Source organism: Stenella coeruleoalba (genome assembly GCF_951394435.1).
Source record: "Stenella coeruleoalba genome assembly, chromosome: 13".
Lineage (NCBI taxonomy): Eukaryota > Metazoa > Chordata > Mammalia > Artiodactyla > Delphinidae > Stenella > Stenella coeruleoalba.
In genome coordinates, this window is record NC_137159.1 from 5,088,885 (window position 1) to 5,111,606 (window position 22,722).

Sequence of the window (22,722 nt, forward strand, 5' to 3'; positions counted from 1 at the left end):
ACAGAAACAGACCCACAGACATAGAAAACAAAGTTATGGTTACCAAAGGGGAAGTTTGGGATTAACATATACACACTACTGTGTATAAAATAGATAACCGACAGGGACTTACTTTATAGCAGGAAGCTATACTCAACATTTTGTATATGGGAAAAGAATCTGGAAAAATATATATATAACTGAATCACTGCTGTACACCTGAAACTAACACAACGTTGTTAATCAACTATACTTCAATTAAAAAACAAAGCTAAAAAAAGGGACGAAGGGAAGAAGCTTTTATACTTCACTCCTTAAAGGAAGGGAAAAAAGATCTGAAACTCAGGACAGGAGATTAAACATGGGATCTCCCGACTCTCTTAGGACTGACATCCTTGATCATTAGCTGCTTATAATCTCAGAAAGACCAGGAAGATGACGTAAGCGGAGGTCAGAAAATTTAACAAAGAGAAGTAAGTGGTAGGATTTTATTGATTTAGGGCGCAGCAAAGATGTTTCTTTATGGAAATTCTTTTCAATTGAAAAAGTCTGAACATTCTCCTCAGTCTGAAGAACAGCAGGGGAGAGGACTGGCCGTATTTCATAGCTGCTATTCCCACCTACCTGCCAATGGCTCCTACATACGTATCTCCCTCCAATCTTTCCCCCAGGCTCCAGACTTCTATCTCTAAAACTATGTAAAATTTCTTTTCAGTGGCCTGTAGGTAAATGAAACTTAGCAGTTCAGAGCTAATAGCAATCACACACCCACACCCACCCCTGTTCCTCAGCCATGATCTCTTCAAGGAACCACCCAGCCTGGCCCCTCTGAGTCTGAGCAATCTTCCCCTCCCATCACCTCCATGCCAACTTGAAGCAAACGCCCAGAGGACTGACTTTCACCATCTGGTGCTAGTACACCTGCAGGACAGGAAAAGTCATTGTAAGGCTGTTTAACCTCCAAACTTTTTAAACTATAAAAGCAAACATCAGTTGTGACCAGTAGATGTCAATTCACTGAAGACTAGCTCAGTGACTTGCTTCTTCTGAGAGGGTCAGTCTGGCACAGTGGAAATGTTACCGAGTCCAAATTTGCTCTGCTGGGCGCACAACAGGCTAATAAACTGGACACAAGGTGCTGGGCAGACTGAGAAGATGGCAGACTAGTGTCTCAAAATAACCATCTTTTCGGGGTTTGGATGCCAGTTTCTTTTATAGCACAGAGAGGGGGAGGAGATGAGGAAGTAAAGTAAAAAGGCCATAAGATTTGCAAACACCCCCTGGAATGGCCAGCCTTGGGGAGGGAATGTGTTCATTTCTTCTTTCTTGCAGCCATTCGCAGGTGGACATGGTCCGGATGCTTCCCTGAACAAAGGCACTTTGGTTTAACCTTCAGGCAGAGGGGCAGGGTTCCCCCAGGCAGGCCATTGTGTATAGACAGTGTCCTTTTAGTGAAAAAAGCAGCGAAAGCAAAGATTAAAGTTAAAAAAACAGAGCCAACATGGAGTCAGATTTGGCCCTTCTCTGTTACAGAAGGAGCAGTTTCTGAGAAAAAGTACTGCTCAGTCATTTTTTTTATGAATGAATGAATGACGAATGAATAAATGAAAGATTCAGACTCAAGGGAACTCTGTCTCGATCAAACAGGACTGAACTTTGAAATAAAGTAGTTGGATTTCACGAGCTCTCCGTTTTCTCCCGTGCTGCTGGTATAATGCTCGCTTACGTGATCCCAGGTGAGTAGGAGGGAACTGGGGCAAACCACAGCCTGGGGACAGAACCAGCGGCTCCGTCTCTGACCCGTCACCTGGATGTGATGTGACAGAGCCCGCCGCAGGACAGGTTCTGCCAGAGACCGTTCGTTTTACGTAATCATTGAGGAAGCCACGGGGGAACAGACTAGCTGCTCACCACGTCCTCCAAACGGCCAGCTCGTGGCACTGCTCACATGACCCTGAGCAGATTTCTTCCACACCAAAGCCCGACACACCTGACACACCCTTGAGGACGCATGCAGGCGTGCTCTTTGGGGCGGGAGAGTCTCTTGAAAACCACTGAACTAGGAAACTCTTGGCTGTCTGGAGTCCCCAGCTTAGAGTTTGCTTTTCTACCGAGAGGTGTTTCTTTTCCAAATCCATTTCCATAGCTGCTCAACCCTACCTCCTGACAAAGGAAGGACACCTTGGTAACCAGCGAGGATCAGTTCTTCTTGTTGCCCTTGCGAACTGGAGTTAGTTCTAACCACCCACCAGGGGCTCACAGCTCAGGCTGCTGGAAAACCCACTTGTACCCCTCAGACTTCAATTAATCTGTTTCTTCAACCAGAAGACAACGAACCAAACCAGTGTTTCTGAAACAGATTTGAGGAATTCCACGGTTGAAGTGTCCCTCTGCGACCCTGCACTGCCTGAGCGCATCTCTGAACTATTTGTACGGGCCCAAGGAGCAGATCTTTCAGGCTTCTGGTTAACAAGAGCCTACAGCTGAAACCCCAGGCACGGTGAGGTAAAGGTGTCTCCCAGCTGGGAAAGCTTAGCAGTCAAATTTGGCTTCTCTGTTGGTGAACATCTGACCCCCCGAACATCCTTGTTTGCTGGGGCCAACCCTGGGCTGCCCTCTGCCCTTCATTTCTCCCAGCCCCTCCCACTGCCCAACCTGGTCCAAGCGCCAACCCAAGCTATTGTGTGTGTTGCATCATACAGACCCCCGCGGGCTCCACGGCCAGTACCGTAACTGATGACCAATGGCAGCTGTGATCTGAGGGGAAGCTCACCAGGCAGACCTCCAGCGGCTTTGATGAGAGTCAGGCCAGAAGGAAGATGCCTGGGCCCTGGGCCGGGTGGGCGCTTCCTTGTTGGTGCTAGGAGGGTGGTGCGCCTAGTGTCCATCTGGGGTTTAGGCCTGATCCCCATCTCCAGGCCGACAGACACCAACCAGATGGTCCATCTTGCGTGGAACCTCCCCTCGAACCCGGGAAGGGCAACGGGACTCTGATTCCTCACCCACCAGGTGCCGGCGTCTGTGTGTCTGATTTCACAGCCTCCACAGAAACACCCTCTGGGGTCAGACTAAACGTTCCCATTTTACACATGAGGAAGCGGAGGCACAAAAGGATGGAGTCATTTGCTCAAGACCACACTTGTTGGGTTCCGCCTCCCGTGTATACACCCACATTCTTGGCCAGAGGAAACTGTCTACTTGTAAAGGTATCTGCAGCCTCTCTCCTCCTTTCCTAGGAACCTGCAAAAATTGAAGGTAAATAAGGAGATAAAAAGAGGCCAAGAAAAACATTGCCCAACACTCCCCCAGAGAGAGTCTGTTCAGGTCTGTGTGCAGCGCTTCTCGCGGAAAAGCTGAGACCGCCAAGTCCAGACAGATGGGGCATCGCTTAGGCTGTAAGGAAGGCTCTGTGGCTCTCAGGCACTCATGGAGGTAGACTTCTATAAATAACACACCGACCCTGACACAGGTTCCAACGTGTGTGCTTCCTTCTCACACCATCAAGCAATTAACTCAATTTGACACCATCTACTTGGAGACAGGGTCGGATCCCACAGGTTGAGGGCTCAGCCCCACAGGACAACCTCTCCCCCGGCTTCAGATGCCCATCGCAGGTCCAGGTTGTCACCTGGGCTTCTAACCCACCGGCCATAGTTGAGAAGTTCCAACAACCCCACCTTGGGTTCGATTAATTTGCTAGAATGGCTCACAGAACTCAGAGAAACATTTTACTCACTAGATGACCGGTTTACTACAAAAGGGTCAAATGATATCGCTTATGTGTGGAATCTAGAAAAAAGGGTACCAATGAACTTATCTACAAAACAGAAGTAGAGTTACAGAGATGTAGAAAACAAACTTACGGTTACCAGGAGTTAAGGGGCGGAAGGATAAATTGGGAGGTTGGGATTGACATGCACACTCCTGTATATAAAATAGACAACTAATAAGGACCTCCTGTATAGCACAGGGAACTCTACTCAGTACTCTGTAATGACCTATCTGTACATGTATAACTGATTCACTTTGCTGTACACCTGAAACTAACACAACATTGTAAATCAACTATACTCCAATAAAACATTTTTTTTTTTAATTAAGAAAAAAAAAAGGAACTGCCAGGTGGGAGAGATGCTTAGGACAAGTTCTGGGGCAGGGGTGAGGCGCTTCCATGCCCTCTCCAGGAGCTCCACCCTCCCCGAATCTCCACCAACCTGGAAATTCTCCAAACCCAATCCTCTAGAGTTTTTATGGAGGCCTCATTACTTGCGGTTGGTTGATTAAATCACTGGCCATGGGTCACTGAATTCAATCTCCAGCTCCTTTCCTGGAGGTGGGGATTGTGGGTGGTTTAGAGAGGGAGACTGAAAGCTCCAACCCCCTACTCACAAAGTCCATTCCACTGGCAACCAGCCCCCTTCCTTAGGTTACTTAGGGGCTTTCCAAAATTCGCCTCATTAGCATAACAAAAGGCAGCTCTCTTCACTTAGGAAATTTCAAGGGTTTTAATGAGCTCTGTGCTCTGAATGGGGACAAAGCCCAAATATATATTTCTTCTTATAAATCATAATATTAGAAACACTTTGTACTGAACCCTGTGCCAGGCACTGTTTTAAATGCTTACCTGTATCAACTCACTTTAACCCTCAAACAACCTGATCTCCGGTTTACAGAAAGGAAACTAAGGCCCAGAGAGGTTAAGTCACTCATCTGAAGTCACACAGCTTACTAGTACAGGAGCCAGGACTAGAACCAAGGCATTTGGCCTCACTGTCCATGTTCTTGGGCACAATTTACTGCCTCTTGAATGGGATGTTCCTGGAGCTAGGACTTCTTTGAGGTAGGAAAATATAAACCAGGGAGAATCCTGGAGGAATCCTGGAGAATCCTGGAGGAAAATTCACCCTCAAATGAATGTTTTTAAAAATCTTTCCTGGATTAGACGCAGCTTCCTCTGGCAAGCTGTTCCCTGCCATCTAGCTTGGTTTGAGCTCGCCATGGCATCCTCACACCAGCAGGGTCCATGACCGTCCCCCACCACTGAGTGATGGGCAGAGGCGCACAGCTCATCTTTGCGCACACAGTGCCCAGGACAGCGTCCACAGACTCCACGAAGGTGCGGCAAGGAAGGACACTGAGACTCTTCTCTCCCTGCGTGCCTACCCGTGGTTGCATCCCACCTCTAGTCTTTAGTCTCAGGGAGCAATTCCAAAGTTCCATGATGGGAGCTGGTCAGAGGGGGTTTGCTGGCAGCTTTCCTGACAAATCCCAATTCAAGCGGAGTGTCACTCTTGGGAATCAGAGGAGGAGGGCTGTGGCCACAGCACAGCCTGGGCACAGCCTTTCCTAGGCAGGCTCAGCATCCGTGATGCTCAGAGCTCTCTGCTGGGTCCTACGATGATGGCGGGAGGACTTAGGAGACAAATTATGAGGGTCGACAAGGAACTAGTCAGCAAAGCTGGGCTGATAAAGGGATGCAAAGAGGAGATGAGAAGAGGTCAAAGGAATTCTAGAATAAGGGGTCAGGAAATTCAGGCTCTAATGCCAGCAATAAGAATGCATAATAAATAGAGGGGCAAATTGAATGAAAGGTATAAGGTCAATGCTAAGAAACTGTTGTTACTGATGGGGGGCTGGGAAAAGCAGTGGGACTATATCTTTTGGATATTGAGCCGCATAGAATAAATTATATTCAATAAATGACTTCCCTGACAGTCTGTGTGTTTATAATAAAAATAACAATGAAGAAACGTAAGCACCTGCAGATTGGTAATTCACCTGAGAGGCTCAAAGGACCAAGAAGGGCCAGTACAGACACGCGGGCACAGACGTGCCAACTGAAAATTGTTGCTCGCCGGCGGGTTCTACGAGGATGAAACCAATGGCCTCTGCAGTCGCTGACCTCAAACACCCCCTGAAAGGAGTTCAGGGCAGAGACCAGGAATGAGGCTCTCTGTGCCCCAGGTAGATAGTTTCAGGAGAAGATTTTATGAGCCCAATTTCTTGCATCTTCTCATATCTAGAAAAGCACTAAAATCATTAACGGTGACATCTGCTCTTCGTGAGTAGCGGCAACCTTCTGCCAAAGTGTGTGCTTTGACTCCACGAACCCCCTTCACCAATATCACATATATATGACCTCCCCTCTGACCTCTTTGGAGCAGTGCGTCCAAGCTCTCTGAGAGGCTATCTCCCAGGCTATGGTCCACATTTTGCCCCAGACAACTTAACTCACGACTTTCACATTGTGCAATTTTTTTCAGTTGATAGACATCTGGGGACAGGGGGGTCCTCTGCTCTTAAGCACCGTATACTGCTCCTTCACAAAATGGGGGCAGCAATCCTGCCACAGTAGGTTGTTATAAAGCTCTAAGAAGAAAATGCAGATAAAATGCCTGCCAGTGTGACTAGCCCAAGGGTCCTGCTCAGAAACTTTATTGCATTGCAGCTCCCTCTACCACTCTCTCGTCCACCTTATGCCTAGAGAGTGGACTACAGTGGCAGCAAGATGCGAAATGAAGACATCACCAGAGGAAGGAGGGAAAGAAAGTGGTGGGGAGAGAGGGAGGGGTGAAGAACCAGCATGAAGTAGGAGTTAGGAGCAGAGATGCTCTGGAGCCAGGCTGCCTGGGTTCCAACCTCAGGGGGGGATGCCGACACCTCCCAGGTGAGGTGGAGGAGGGGACATGGGGCAAAAAGATGATAGAAACCGTGGTGGCATCACCTTGCTGCTTACGCAGCAAATTGATGCAGGAAAACCCGGGAGGAATACAAATATAAGAACGATCTGCCTACAATACACGAAGCAGTGCCGTGTTTAAAACCAAATGCTTGGGCTTCCCTGGTGGTGCAGGGGTGGAGAGTCCGCCTGCCGATGCAGGGGACGCAGGTTCGTGCCCCGGTCCGGGAAGATCCCACATGCCGCGGAGCGGCTGGGCCCGTGAGCCATGGCCGCTGAGCCTGCGCATCCGGAGCCTGTGCTCCGCAACGGGAGAGGCCACAACAGTGAGAGGCCCGCGTACTGCAAAAAAACCCCAAAACCAAAAACCAAATGCTTGCTAAGAGGGAGCCAACCACCGTGCATGTCCCTGAGTTGGTGTGATAAAAAATAATAGCCAACATGCCTGGAGTTCTCACTGCATGCTGAACACTCACTATACTGACAGCTTAATGGGAATTTTCCAGTGGCCCTACGAGCTAAGTAATACCATCACCCCAATTTTACAGAAATTAGGCACAGAGATGACCAGAATCTTGCCCGGAGCCACATACTGGACTTGGCCAAGTTCTGTTTTGGAGAAAGCACTGGATTCCCTACCAACTGGACATGAGCCCAGTCTCCTCAGGGGTAACAGATTGGTTCTCTCCTGTTCCTCTCAGCTCCATGAGTTGAAAATTCAAAAGGTAAGAATAAAAGAAAAGAGATTGGCAAGAGACAGACCTGGGCACCCATGTCCGCTCTGTCATGGCCAGGCAGGATGCCCTTGTGCAATCTATTGTACTCCCTTTGCCTTATTTTCTTCATCTGTGAAATGTGACTATTAATTCAGCCTCACAGGAAAATCTAAGGATTTAATAAAATAATAAATGTACACGTGACCCCATACAGGGCCTGGGTACAGTGGCTGCATCTCTCTTATTGCTAAGATGCTGGCCATGAGATTTCAACTGGGGATACTAGTTATTATTTGAAAGCTACTGGGGTTTTGTCTCTTCTCCCTTTGCCCACCATTAAGGAAGTTCTCATGATTGGAGTCATAACCTAAAATATTCAGCGAGAGGGAGAAATAAGTGGACAAGACACCTGGAGGGTCAGGTTCATTGCTCTTTCGATGGTTGCATCTCCTCTGGAGCACCTCCTCTTTAGTGAGAGGCAGCTCTTTTCGTGGGATAAGGATCTGCAAAGTTGTCACATGTAACCCACTAATCACAGGTCTCTCTCTGGATGACTCAGACTTTCTGCTGAAAGAGCCCGCTTGTGACGGCTGCCCTCGGGAAGGCTCCCTCCTCAATGAAAGGGTGAGTCCAAGGCCCTTGGCTCAAAAGACAACTGCACTGCATTAAATACCAGTTGCTCTCAAACTGCTTTCTAAATCCGGCCCCGAGCTTCTCCAGTTTCACGCAGGGATGCAGAAGTGCCCCAGCACACACTTAATATCACTGTGCTGTGGGTGACCCCAGGATGACCCCAGGGTGACCCCGAGTGACGTGTGGGCACCTCCATCCCCACCCCGGAGCCAGCACCGCAGCAGCTTCACCACGTGGAGGTCACAGCAGTGCCCTCAAGCAGATACTCTGGTCAGCTGAGGATTACAATTTTATTGGGAAATGATCATTTCAAAAAGAAAGTCCAAGTGGAAACAATTAAACTTTGGGAAAGTCAAACAAATGCAGTTAGCAAAGAAACCCCAGGCCGTGATTGGCTCTAGATGTAAAGTCTAGAGAAAACTCAGGCTGAAGTGAGTCTCCAGTTCAGAGGCAGCATCACAGAGGGAACAGAGCCACATGTTTTCATGGGTTGTTAACAAAGACTATGTCTCAGCAACAAGGTTTGTAGGTTGTATCAAGAAAGAGCTTTTTGGTCTGTGAAAATTAAGTGAGGTGATATCGTCATCGCTAAATTTCTCTAACCATTTAGGAAGGGAAAGTTGGATAATTATCTCAGAATGGGCTGCCAGGAGGTGGCCTTGATGTTGACACAGATGAGCACCTTCAAGGGCATTGCTTTCGTGGGGTTACAGTCAGCAAGGGACCCCAAAGAACTTGGATATGAGTAAAATGAGATGCTCTCTGGATAAACTGTGAAACGGAGGCATCGTGGCTCAGAGGGGTGCCTTAGGAGGTGGAATTGGTTCCCAGCCAAGGGGACTTATTCCACTGTAACAAAACCCAAAGGACGAAAGCACCTGAAGAAAGAATGGGTGGAGACAAATCTAGCCCAGACCTTTCCCAGACGTAGCATCGTTGTAGATCAAGATATATCAGCTCTCACCACCTAAAGGCCATGAACAAGTAGTTCCCAAACACCAGCCATCCTCTGAGGTGCTGGTTAAAAATACAGATTCCCAGGCTCTGTTCCCAGAGAGTCATTGCTCTTTGGCCATCTGAGTGCTCACCAAGCCCACCTGGGGGGTTCTGAGGCAGGTGGCTCGAGGGCCACACACTGAGAAATGAGATACGTAAATGGGATGGCAGGCTGGAGTCCAGGCTCCCCTGGCAACCGGCAGACAACTTGGCTTTCTGAGATGCTCACCCAGCAGGGAAGAACAGGCAGGTCTGATGAGTCTAGTGTCTCGCTCAATAGTTAGAGATTCTCATTATGAATAAATAACCTGGCTCTGACTTCAAGTTTGGGTCTCCTCCACTTGGTGAATCCACCCCGCATATCTTGGATTATTTTCAAATGCTTTTTCCCCCAGTACTGTCCATTTTGGCATAAAGTCCTCATGATAAAATATTGTGTGCTGGGCTTCCCTGATGGCACAGTGGTTGAGAGTCCACCTGCCAATGCAGGGGACATGGGTTCGTGCCCTGGTCCGGGAAGATCCCACATGCCGCGGAGCGGCTGGGCCCATGAGCCTCTCACAACAGTGAGAGGCCCGTGCACCGCAAAAAAAAAAAAAAAAATTGTGTGCCACGATGAACAACAAGGTCCTACTACTGATATATAGCACAGGGAATGATATTCAATATCCTGGGATAAACCATAATGGAAAAGAATTTTAAAAACAATGTATATATGTGTATTACTAGGTCACTTTGCTGTATAGCAGAAATTAACACAACGTAAATCAACTATACTTCAATAAAATAAATAAATTAAAATTTAAAAAGAAAAACTAAAGAAAATTATGAACAACAACACTAAAAAAATTGTGTGCCAGGTGAATTAAATAATTAATTGTAAAAGGGAGAAAAATTAAAAAACAAAACAAAACACATGTGCATGTTCTTTGGTTAGGCACAGTCTCGGAAAACAAAATGTGAAACCCGGGGCAATAAAAGAATACGTTAGTCGGTTTGACTACATACATATTTAAAACTTTTACAGATAGAAGATACATGACTTAAAAAAATTTAAGTGACAGAATGGGAGAAAATGTTTGCTTTTTATGTAACATTCAACTTTAGCTAATTTAAAGTTTATCTAAAGCTTAAAGTTTAGATAATTTAATGAGTCTACAAATCAATTAAAAAAGAAAAAAACAGCAACTGGTCTCAAAGAAAAATTGACAAGAAGCGATATTTGCATACAATAATTGGGACATGCTGATAAAAAATTACTCATTGTTTATAGGAAATTCAAATTTAACTGGTAACCTGTATTTTTTTTTTAAGTCTGGCAACCCTGAAAGGACGTGAACTTCCAATTCATAGCGTAAGAAACACTAATGATCCACAATCTTTGAAAAGATGCTTCGTATCATCATGCAGATTATAGCAAACATGTGTCATCCTTTTTTGCTCATTAGATGGGAAAACATTAAGAAAGCAATGCCCCTTGTTGACAATGCTACAAGGACATATGCACTTAATACACCGTGTGTGGAAACGCAAGCCCATAAAGATTTCTGGAAAACCTTGGCAGCCGTATACATAAAAACTAAAATTAAGGGTTAATATACTTGGTAAAGTGAGAAGGGTTCTGAATGGCTCTACTGCAAGTTCCCCCTGCAATCTGACCCCATGGTAAGGTCCCGCAGCCCAATTACCCTCCTTATCAAGGGACCAGGCACAGTACTCGTATATCCATGTGTACTGGGGATAACTTCCCTGACAGCCTGTGGAATTACTCAAAAGACTTTGATGGGCTTCCCTGGTGGTGCAGTGGTTAAGAATCCGCCTGCCGATGCAGGGGACATGGGTTTGAGCCCTGGTCTGGGAAGATTCCACATGCCGCGGAGCAACTGAGCTCGTGTGCCACAACTACTGAGCCTGCACTCTAGAGCCCGCAGGCTACAACTACTGAGCCCGTGAGCCACAACTACTGAGCCCGTGCTCCGCAACAAGAGAAGCCACCGCAATGAGAAGCCCGTGCACTGCAACGAAGAGTAGCCCCCGCTCACCGCAACTAGAGAAAGCCCGCGCGCAGCGACAAAGACTCCATGCAGCAAAAAAAAAAAAAAGACTCTGAAAAAGAATAGATACATATATATACATAACTGAATCATTTTGCTGTACATCTGAAACTAATACAACATTGTTAATCAACTATGTTCCAGTATAAAATAAACATTTACAAAAAAAGAGAGCAGGGGACCTCGTCTCATTCATCATCATTGCCACCCAAGCAGTTAGCACTGTGCCCAGAACACAATAGGTACCAAATGAAAGTTTGTTAAATAAAAACTAATAAGTCAATCACATCATCCCCTAGGAACCAGGAGGTACCCCATCCTTCTACTAGTTCCTCCCGCAGTCCCTGATAGCTCACTCGGTTCCCCAGCACAGCACCCATGTGGGCCGGCATGGTGTGTGGTGGCCTCCTACCCCGGGCTGTGAGTATACGTGACGAACACACTTGTCATTAGTCTCATCTGTTTAGCATTGGTGTCACTCTATAACCTTCTGGTGGGAATCCCTCCTTCATCATTTGAATGAAGAGGACATGATTATAGCAGCATCTCTCAAATTTTTAAGTATACCTACTTTTAACCCAAAAATTTCACTTCCAAGAATATATCCTATAAAAAGACTCACAAGTACGAAAAGAGATGCCTGCAGACACAAGAATACTTATCGCAACACTGTTTTTTAAAGTGAAAACTTGACAACCACCTGAATATTCACCCATCAAGAACTGGTTAAATAAATCTTTATAAACGTAATCTATGAAATACTCTGCCACAGTGGAAAAGACCTAGAACGAAGTCCAAGATTTGTTACATCTAAGCAGTACATATGATTTAATGCCACCCACTTTATGTAGAATGATGTATCAATACATCTATATCTGCGTACGTATATGCATGTGTCCATGATAAAAATGGGGAGAGAAACGCAAACTGGATCCAAGGGGGAGGGAAGAGGGTCAGGCGGAGGCTTTTGTGTTTTATGCTGTATGATTCTGTACTACTTAAGTCTTTTACACTGAAAATGCATTCTAGTATTCCTTATGTGACGTGATATAAATGTAAGAAAAGTACATCAAAATTTATATAAAATCACATAGACTAACTCCTGGTGACGGTTTGCAGTAATGTAAGGAAACTGGGCAATGCGGCAGCCAATCAGGAATAGTTCAGCACCTCTAGCCAAAGTCATCTCTGGGCCTTAATGCTCTGCGCTGATCTGGCCTGTAAACGCTTCTCGGCCTCTCTCTGGAAGGACTCCTAAGCAAAGCTGCTCCGTCACATTCTCCGTGGGAGTCACGGAATTGAGACTGATACAGAAGCCAATGCATTTGTGCAAATCCTCCGTCATCTCTCTCCCTACCCCTACCTTTTATTTAACTTCATCATCTAAAACAGAGCTTAAAAAGAAAGCATATAAAGGGAAGGAGGGTGAGGTCCCGTGACTGAGAGAAAATAAGACACAAGTACTGCTTGTCCTAGTGCGAAAGCCCAGAAGGGCCTTAAACCCAGAAGAGCCTTAGACCCAGAAGAGCCTTTAGCCACAGTTTCTGCTTGCTCAGTGAAACACCGAATTCGCTAAAGAATCATACTTCCTCTCTCCTGCTTCTCCTTTAAAGAAGCCAGTGGATGGCAAGCAGTGTAGTGAGTAAGCGTGGCCACTGTGCAGATGCCAAGGGCGGTGGCCAGACCTGGGGCCACGCTGCCCCGGCCCATCTCTGTCCTGCTGAGGCCCAGGCCTGCCTGGCCTTCTCCACCCGCCAGGCCCCTTGCCTCCCTGGGGACGGCGGGGGGCCGCATCTCACCACGCTGATGCCGTCGTTGAGGAGCGCCTCCCCGAAGATCATCATGTACAGCTGCTGATTCACCCGCGCCTCTTCGAACACGGCCAGCACGGCCACGGGGTCCACGGCCGAGATCAGGCTCCCGAACAGCAGGTTATGAAGCAGGTTGACGTCGCTCAGGCCAAAGGCCTGGACCTGGCAGACGAGGTAGAGCGAGAGGCCAATGCCGAAGGCATTGATCAGGGCCCCCAGCCCTGCCCACCACAGGATGGATCCGATGTTCTCGAAGAAGGGCCGGGTGGGCATGAAGTACCCGCCCTCCAGGACGATGGGCGGGAGGAGGTACAGGAAGTAGATGCTCGAGTCCATGACCGGAGGTGACTTGTGGTCGGTGCCGAAGATGATGGCGCCCACCAGGGCCCCCACCAGGATGAGTAGGCAGCTCTCAGGCATGAGGCCCGGCAGCCGGTGGGAGAGGTGGAAGCCTGCGGAGAGCGGAGAACCACGTTTAGATGTCGGCAAATAACCCGGCTCTGGCCCCCGGGACGCCAGGGGAGGGGTGTGCGAGAGGCCTTTCGAAGCCACACAGGTGGCGGCCTCTCCGGGCCCAGCCTCAGCACCCATCTGCAGCAGGAGCTGCACGTGTGGCTGCGGCTTGGTGTGAGGAAGTGCTTTCCGTGCTCCGTGCAGGTGCCAGCATCTTCTCAGCCAGCCGTGCCCTCCTGTTTTCCCTATCCTGAGGGATCTGAGCGGTGGAACTCTTCTGCTCTCATGCAAAACCCACCTTTGAAGCTCCCGCAAGAGTCTATCACAGTGACGTAAACCCCAGCTTCTTCCAAACTTACCTCACCTCACTTCCTTCTCCACCACAAACAAATGAATACAAATGAAAAGTCTTTATTTTGTTTCCTTTATTTAACCAATGACATGGCCACCCAGTCAGCCACTTGAGAGGAAATCAAGTCGCATTCTTATGGGGACCCCGTCACCTTTGCCCCTTCGTGCAATTGGCAACCTATTTCATCAGTTATGTCTCCCACTAGCTGCCCCGGAAGTCCGTCTCCTTCTGTCCACTCCTGCAGCCACTGCCTTCACTGAGGACCACCCCACTTCTCATCCTACTTACTGCGGTGTCTTCCTGATCTCCTCCCTCTCCCTCCCCCTCCCGGTCTATTCCACATCCTGCTGCCAGATGACTATTCTACACCACGTTATCTGATTGTTCAATTCCCCACCTAAGACTCCACACAAAGCAACTCATGGAATTTAAACTGAGAATATTTGTTAAGCATCCCTGTGACAAGAACAACCCACTGTAAGTCCTGGGAGGGGGAGGGACCAAACATGTTTTCTACAATTCCAGCTACTGATGAAATTTTAGAAACGTTCTTAACAAATAAGAAGATAAAGCCAATATCATGTATAAGTATACAGAGAAGTGTATATTGAATATATCAACAAATATGACAAGAGATCCAGGCACAGCAGGCCACCTGGGGCTCTCCCCGAGTCCGTATCCCACACACCCTGCACTGTCTTCATGCATCCTACCTTATAGTCAAGCTCACGCCTTTTCATCCTGGAGGCCTCCTTTCTTGTCTTGACGTATGATTATCGTTGCCTGCATTGTCCTTCTCTCCACCTTATTTTGGTCCTCTGCTCAATCCTTGAGGCTAAGCTTTTCCCAATCTCTTCCCAAGGGAATAATATGTCCTCCTTTGAATTATTGTAACATTTTATCTGTACCTGTTCAACAACGATCCCTTTCTACCATTTTTGGTCCATGACTTCTCTCCCCTACTAATCTCTAAACTCCTCCAACTCAGGCAGGATGGTACACATCCTTATATCTCCCCAAAGCGCTTAGCAAGATGTCTTGTCCATAACAGCATGTCTAATTGCTCAAAGAATCTTTCTTAAGTGTATAAATGAATGAATGAACAGGTCAGCTGTTCACCAGAGAAGCTCTTGCATGGGAAGGAGAAGTTGAACAGGTTTTGGAGAATGAGTGGGACTTACATAGTTGGACAACAGAGGGAAGGCATTTTAGGAGGGGAGAACTCCAGGAGAAAGAGGGGAGAGACAGGGATGGCCCAGCCAGATAGTTTTGACGTTCACCGAGGAGATTCATCTGGCCAGAGCAAATTTTAATTGGGAAGAGTACTGATTTTTAAAAACAAATTTTATTGGAGTATAGTTGCTTTACAATGCTGTGTTAGTTTCTGCTGTACAGCAAAGTGAATCAGTTATACGTATACATATATCCCCTCATTTTTGGATTTCCTTCCCATGTAGGTCACCACAGAGCACTGAGTAGAGCTCCCTGCACTATACAGTAGGTTCTCATTAGTTATCTATTTTATACATAATAACAATAGTGTATATATATCAATCCCAATCTCCCAATTCCTCCCAACCCCCCTTCCCCCTTGGTATCCGTACATTTTTTCTCTATGTCTGTGTCTCTATTTCTGTTTTGTAAATAAGATCATCTATACCATTTTTTTCAGATTCCACATATATGCATTAATATATGATATTTGTTTTTCTCTTTCTGACTTACTTCACTCTGTATGACAGACTCTAGGTCCATCCATGTCTCTACAAATGACTCGATTTCATTCCTTTTCATGGCTGAGTAATATTCCATTGCATATATGTACCACATCTTCTTTATCCATTCCTCTGTTGATGGACATTTAGGTTGTTTCCATATCCTGGCTATTGGAAGTGTACTAATTTTGACCAAAAAATGGAGGGCCTGAAATTCAAGGCTAAGGACGTAGGCTCCCTCCCATAGGTGTTGGGGCCATGGAATGTCTCCTTAGGAAGTTTTAGGTTCAGCCATCCAAAAACACGTGGGTTTCCCTCACCACAGCTTTGAACTGCTCCATCCACCATCAGCAGGCAGGTTAATACAATGGAGTATCAAGAGACATTATTCCAAACCACAGAGCCCGCTGGCTTCAAGATCAGCTTAAGGCCTCCTTCTAAAGTCCTGCTCTGTCCATTTCCTAATAACAGCTTCCTTCTTCTCCTCTCTCCTCCTCCTTCTTCAGTTAGTGCTCATTTTAACCACACTTAACTTTTTAAATATGTAAAGTAGGCGGAAGAGCCCATAGTGTAATCTTCTCAGGCCCTGTGTCTCCCGAGTCTGGTCCTGCTTCCAGGGATCTAGTTTCCTGAAATGGATCCAATGTCACCTGCCTGAAGCCAGGTTGCATCTACACAGTGATAGCAGGAAGAGGGTTTAACCTGTAAGCAGGGCCCTTTAAGGGAAATGCTATGTGAATTTCACATTTCAAAATTCTTCTCCCCTTCCATAATGGACAATAGAGTCAGTCACTTTGAGGTTTTAGTTCCCTGGCCTGAAACTTAAAAGGCCGCGAATGACAAAGTCCAGCCTGAAAGTCAAAGATGGCCCTATCTGAGCACCTATTAGGCAGCGCTAGATTCACCCATCTTCCCCCTTGAGGCTGGGGACCACAATCATTCCTACCCCTTGCCTGGGTGCTCAATAAATGTGTCTTGATAGAATGACGGAATAAAAGAACACTAGCGATTATTCATTATATTTTGATTCAAGATTTATAATATAGAATCTAAAAAAGCGATACGGTTTCCTTAAGTGTTCAAGTTTTATGTCATTATTATTATTCTTTTTGCCCTAGGTGAACAAGCTACCATATAGAAAGCTACAAGACCAGCACTTGCATCACAGTATATATTCGGTAAATTTGACCTTCTTCTCATGTACAATATAAAAATGATCTGAATCCTTAAAGGCCAGTAAATATGAAACTGTGCTCGAATAAGCATGATCCAACTGATAACCTACTTCAGTTATTTTCTTTTTCTAAAGTATGCTGAGTTGCAACCACACGAACATCAAGAACGTTTACACAGCAATTCCATGAACAATAGGGTCCTTACAGGACTCTGAACTTGTAGATGTAGTCTGGGCACACCCAACACCTCTGAAGGACAACCCGTGTCTTATGCTAACATAAAACATATACTTAGCGCCTTGAGATGTTCACTGATATAGAATAGAAGCCTCTTTTCCATTAGAAAATTCTTATTTGTACCAAAAAGAGATCTCAGCAATAATTTCACAGATGAACGAACTGAGACGAAGAAAGACAGAGCTAGTCAGTGGAATCAGCTAGTTTCCTGATTCCAGACCAACTTCACCCATTACTGTGAAAAGGAAGGGAGTGGGTGGGGTCAGAATCTCTGGCCTTTTGACAAAGGAAAACTCAAGATCACATAAGACCAACTTGAACGTTCTCAGTGTCCACGTGGTTGCATGACAGGTGTTAGACCCCTAGCTCTGAACTGAGAATACCATCTCTTACTTGAGCCCTTCTCAGAAATAATGTGCAACCCTCTGTGTCATTTAGTCATTTGATAAACTGCACAAGAGTTCTTCAAACTAAGAATTTCATTCTATCTTCACATCTTATGAGCTCAAAATGGACAGCAGTTATGACGGGCACCTAGTGAATATGCCAGGACCCCCCAACATCCACGGGCAGGGAGTTAGATGAAAAGACAGAGCCCAGTATCCTGATGTCAAGGAGTTAACTGCCCGATTTCATGGCTCACCCCATATTTCACAGCTGTTCCAGAGGAAACATATGAACAAGCTCTACCATGATTCATAGGGTCTATTTCAATGAGGCAATCTTATCTACTCAAATAACAAAGTTCATAACTAAAGCGAAGGACACATTATTCTTGACAATTAAGATATTCGTATTCGTTTCCCACTCTGAAATAAGCTGTTTCTAAGGAGACAAGGGGGGTGAACTTGGAAATTAAATGGTCACAGAGTGGAAACCATCACTTTGGTTTGGGCACAAAGAACCCTGGTTCGAATTTCATCTATTAACTTGAATCCACTTTATGTCACAGAGGAAACCAGGGGTGCTTCACTGGTTCCATTCGACTCAGGTGTAAACAAAGATTTTGCTGACAGATACCATCTCTATCCCACCACATCCCATCCCTGAGTGATACGCGTCGCTTCTGGTTGCCTTGTTTCTTGCTTTCTGTCAATTTTCAAGGAGCACATGCCACTTTTAAAGAATAAACAATGCGCGTCGTTGATGAAGCCCATGGTTCCATGGCCAAGAATGAAAGAAGCACATTTTACAGAAGAATCATTCTATGGTTCCAGAAATTTCCAACGGGCGTCATTCCAAGCTCGACATATTTTACTCTGTATTTCTTAAAGCACAGAACTCGAGATTTTTCGATGCCCAATAATGTCACATGGTTGTTACCCTGAAAGGAGAGGAAATCAAAAGAACCGAGAGCGCAAATGTAGGTTCTTAAATTTCAAAACACAACCTGAGGTATTGAATGGCTCGACAAAAATCAGTTATGACTTTCCCTTGACTCAGGAATAGAATTTTTTATGTAACAGCAGCAAGAGTTAAAATCCACTTAATTCTCCATCACCAAGGCATTTTCACACACCTTATCTCACGTGGAAAACAACTCCCAAGACCAGGGAGATGTTTGGGGCCTTACCTATTTTTGCAAGGGATGCTAGGAGGATCCAGAGGGTGACCTCGTAAGGAATTTGCACATAGTCGTAATCCAGTGCGAAAACAGAGACCTTCTCAGCTGGCTCAGAGCCGGCAGCAACAAACCGAACATCAGGCTCATGCTGGGGAGAGGCATTTGTGGATTCATTCAAATCAGAAGATGCTCCACCACACTTGAGGGCCACCAGGAAGAACAACCAACTCCAAGGACCGAAAGGCACAAGCATCTGCAAACCCATGCTGTGGGCTTCTCTCACTGTGGGTGCCTTCGTGCGCTGCACTTCTGAAGTGAGGAGGGTTTCCAGAGAGCGGCAGCAGCTACCTGGGTCACAGGTGAAACACGCACAGTCCGTGGGTCATTCCGGGAAGAGTCCGAGCACGTCATTGAGTTCTGAGTATAGATATTTTCAAAATCGCCTTTAAAGTATCTGTGTTCAGGCAACTCAGCCTCTGGCCCAAATGCATCTAGTCATTCAATAGACTTGAGAAAGCCCAGGGAACTACCTGTGCGACCTTCATCCGATCGTGATTTGAAGAGCAATCTATGAAGCAAAAATACTTCTTCATTCAAAGCTGTTTCCTCACCTCATTGCACACTGGTTTCGCTTTGTGAGTGAAAATTAAAAAGGGCACCACGGTGCTCATTCCAGATGTCACTAGAGCCCTTCTAACCAGGAAGAGAATTCTTCCCTCTTTTCCAGATCGTAGAAAAGGAGCTACCTGTTCTGCACCCCGTCCTTATCTCCTCCCCCTGCTACCTCACTTGTTTTGAATGGCCGAGGCTGCAGGTAGCTCTTGAAAAACACTTAATTATTTGCTTAGATATGACTTTTGTAATGAAATGCTTTCCCTGAGTTCTCTGGCGGGGGTTACACTGCTGACACCTAGTGGGCGGCCACAATACTACACCTTGACCGGTTCAAGGATGAATGACGGCGTAATTCTCATCCAAACCAGGGCACTTCTGAAAGTACAGGAGACCTATTAATAATCATACCAGACCACAGCTGGAAACCAGAACAGTGCTGGAAAACTGTGGCATGTGGTCACTGTAAAAGAGGAAGGAGGGGCTTCTCTGGTGGCGCAGTGGTTGAGAGTCCGCCTGCCGATGCAGGGGACACGGGTTCGCGCCCAGGTCTGGGAAGATCCCACATGCCGCGGAGCGACTAGGCCCGTGAGCCATGGCCGCTGAGCCTGCGCGTCCGGAGCCTGTGCTCCGCAACGGGAGAGGCCACAGCGGTGAGAGGCCCGCGTACCGCAAAACAAAAAAAAAAAAAGAGGAAGGAGGAGGCGGCAGCGTAGAATATGTCTGGACAGTAATTCAAAACACGAAGTTCTAGCGCTCCATAAACTTTACACAGTATTAAGAAAAAGAACAAGCAGAGGAACAAGCTCCATGAAATACCTCTAAAAACCAGTTTTGAAAAATTCTGTGGCACATCCAAACTTTTCATTTTAAAGAATCGTGTTATTACGGCCTATTTGTTCAAAAGAAGCAGAATAACAGACTGTTTGTGGAAGAATTTTGAGATGCATGCCATGAATCTATTCCTACTTCCTCTACATCTGGCCGATGACTGTAGCCAAGTCACTTACCTTTCAAAGCGTCCTTGTCTAAAAAGAGGGAACGGAATAATATCTATCTCATCGAGTGGCTAGGATCATTCAATGAGATAAAGCAAGTAAAGTATCTGGCATGTAACTGATGCTTAATAAATGTTAGTTTCTGTTATTAATCACATCTGTTATTCTATCTGAGGATAAGAATTCTGTTGCAATGATGAACAATGCTCAACAGAGAATGAGAATTATTATTCATAATCCATAGACTATCTCAACACCTATTCCATATCAAACTGCAGGGTGATTTGCATCTTTTTTCTTCATTCATATTAGTGCATGTAGACGGTTCCCACTTCAGCCCCACACTCAGTGAAGATCACTGGAAAATTGAGGTGGAAAATGTTGAGGAAAGCTAGCTTCTAGACGTAACTTCTTAGTAAGGCAATAGAATTAAAAGCTCACATTTGGATTTTTTTTCTTCTCTTTCCTTCACAGTTTGCCTCTGAAATTGACCAGATCCAGTCACTAAAACGAGACTATCAGGTGAACCACAGATGATGACTACACTGGGTCAATTTTTTTTTTCAGAAAAAGTTACATGAATAGCCTTGTGATGGACAACTTCTTTGTAATAGATATTTTATCTTTTTATTTGAATTTTATTTTATGTTTCTTCTAAAAAGAAATGAGCGAGAGAGAGCGTTTCCCATGGTGCTCTGTGGAAAGACCAAAAGTAAGCACCACGAAGCCTCTGTCCTCAGGCATTAATTACCTGACTGACTTTGAGAAAGTCACTTTACCTGTTTAAGCCTCAATTTTGTCATCTCTACAATGAAGATGCTATACCAGGTATCCTTTTCCTGCTCTAAATTTCTGAATCTTTGTGAATACACGACAACATGTTTTCATCAATTGATAGCTGATGGTGTCAGATAAGTGATGCCACTATAGGGAGGGTAATAGAAGAAAAACTAGAATTCTGTGGCGTCCTGCTATCTTCTTCCAGGGTGAGGTTTTCTCGTCAACCTGGTCAACTCTTGGTATCACTTCCACCCATGCAGGAGTACTTTCACACAGCTGCCTGAATGTTCTTTCTAAAGTGCCTTCTTCATCCGGGTTCCCTACAAAACAGTGTACGACAAAGATTACATGAATTCTGTAAACCAAAGGCAGCAAGAGTAAGAGAAAAAGGGAAGCAAGGGAAAAGCACTTTCAGAATGACAGCATGAGAGCCCTGGATGCTCTCCCTCGTGGGAAAACCATCACTGGTGAGAACTGTTAAAAATTAAAAAAAAAAAAAAAAACAACCAAAAACAACCATTCAGTCTCTGGAAATGGTACTGAGAACATACAGCAATTGAAGACAATCTTCTAAATATTGGTAAAACCTGCAAGAGTCTGTGTCCTGGACTGTTTCCCTCTCCTACTTCCCAGTTCAGTGTGAGGAAAACTCTACTCTGGGTGGGCACAGCCGAGAGGATGGGGCTCCCTTGTAACCCCAGCCCCCTGTCCGGGGCTACAGTTTCTACCCAGAAAATCAGGCTGTCAGTATTTGTCATCAACGCCCCTTCCTCGCCCCAAGTACGGCTGAGAGATCGCCTCCTCTAGAAGCCCCTACTCACAGGCTTGCAATTCTACCCCAGGCATGGCAGGCCAGGAATAAAGGGCCCCAAACCCTCTCGCCCTGTCTGGCTCATAGGGCTGAGTTTCTGTGCAAAGGGAGACAAGCCGAGAAGAGTTGGAGCTACTGCCCCTGTTCAGCACCCGATTCATAAAGCAGGAGTGTCTCTCTAAGAGAAGCAGGTTGCTGTTCCTGTATCCCTTTTCAGAGCAGTGGAATGGAGGTTCTGTTAAAGTGGGAGGCAGCCCCTAGAACAGAGAACTCCGTAAGTACCACTAAGGGAACTTGCTTTATTTGGAACAGAGTGTAGGGAAGTTCAAGCCTAAGGGCACTGTCAAAAACAATGGACGTTTAGGTAGTGAGCAAGTAGGAAGAGCTGGTTGCTCCATGGTATCTATACACAAAAGGGTAGACCAGTGAAGAGCCATTGTGGGGTCAGAGAAGTGTCAAAGACTGGCCTCAAAGTTTACTCCTGTGAAAATTACCCTGCACTTTAACTGAATCAGACTGTGGAGCAATTTCTGACCCAAGGCATGTAGAGAACAGTAGATCATTCAGCTAGCAATTACTGGGTGTGGAGTGATATCAACAGACACAGCAGACCAGATAGAAGCTTCACTGGGAGATCAGTGAGAGTAAAAGAGAACCCCGGTTTCACTGTCATCCTGGGTGAGAGAGGAAGAGGTCAAGGGGATTATGAGAATGGCCAAGGCTCTACCGACTGAGGGCAGCATTAGTGTCTGCGTAGAGAAATAGACTTTACTGAAATAGTTCATCCAAGTTGCTAAACAAATAAATGAGCAGATAATCAAACAACAACAAAACCTGGAGGTAGGGGAGGGGGAGAATCAGTATCAAGAATTACTACAAAGTTATTTAAAATGTCCTGTTGTTAACAACAATAATAAAAATGATACTCTATGCTGTCTACAGAAGATAGAGTTTTAGATTCAAAGATACAAGTAGATTGACTGTAAAAGGGTTAAAAATGGTACACCATGCAAGCAGTTGGTAAGAGAGCCAGAGTGGCTATACAAATACCAGACAAAATAAACGTGAAAAAATGTTACTAGAGATAAAGAGGGACATTTTATAAAAATAAAAAGGTCAGTTCATCAAGAGGATATAGCAATTATAAACCTAACCTG

General features: G+C 45.8%; 1 protein-coding gene across 1 annotated transcript in view; it reads right to left on the bottom strand.

Moving 5' to 3' along the window:
- SLC9A4 (solute carrier family 9 member A4) overlaps window positions 1–18,629 on the bottom strand; it is a gene marked incomplete at its 5' end in the record, with an annotated part of 58,376 nt that extends 39,747 nt beyond the window's left edge. The window contains 2 exons of the mRNA XM_079941006.1: window positions 12,857–13,320; window positions 18,374–18,629. Coding sequence (XP_079797132.1) covers window positions 12,857–13,320; window positions 18,374–18,629 — 720 coding nt within the window. The remainder of the gene's footprint in view (window positions 1–12,856; window positions 13,321–18,373) is intronic.
- Between the last annotated feature and the right edge of the window lie 4,093 nt (window positions 18,630–22,722).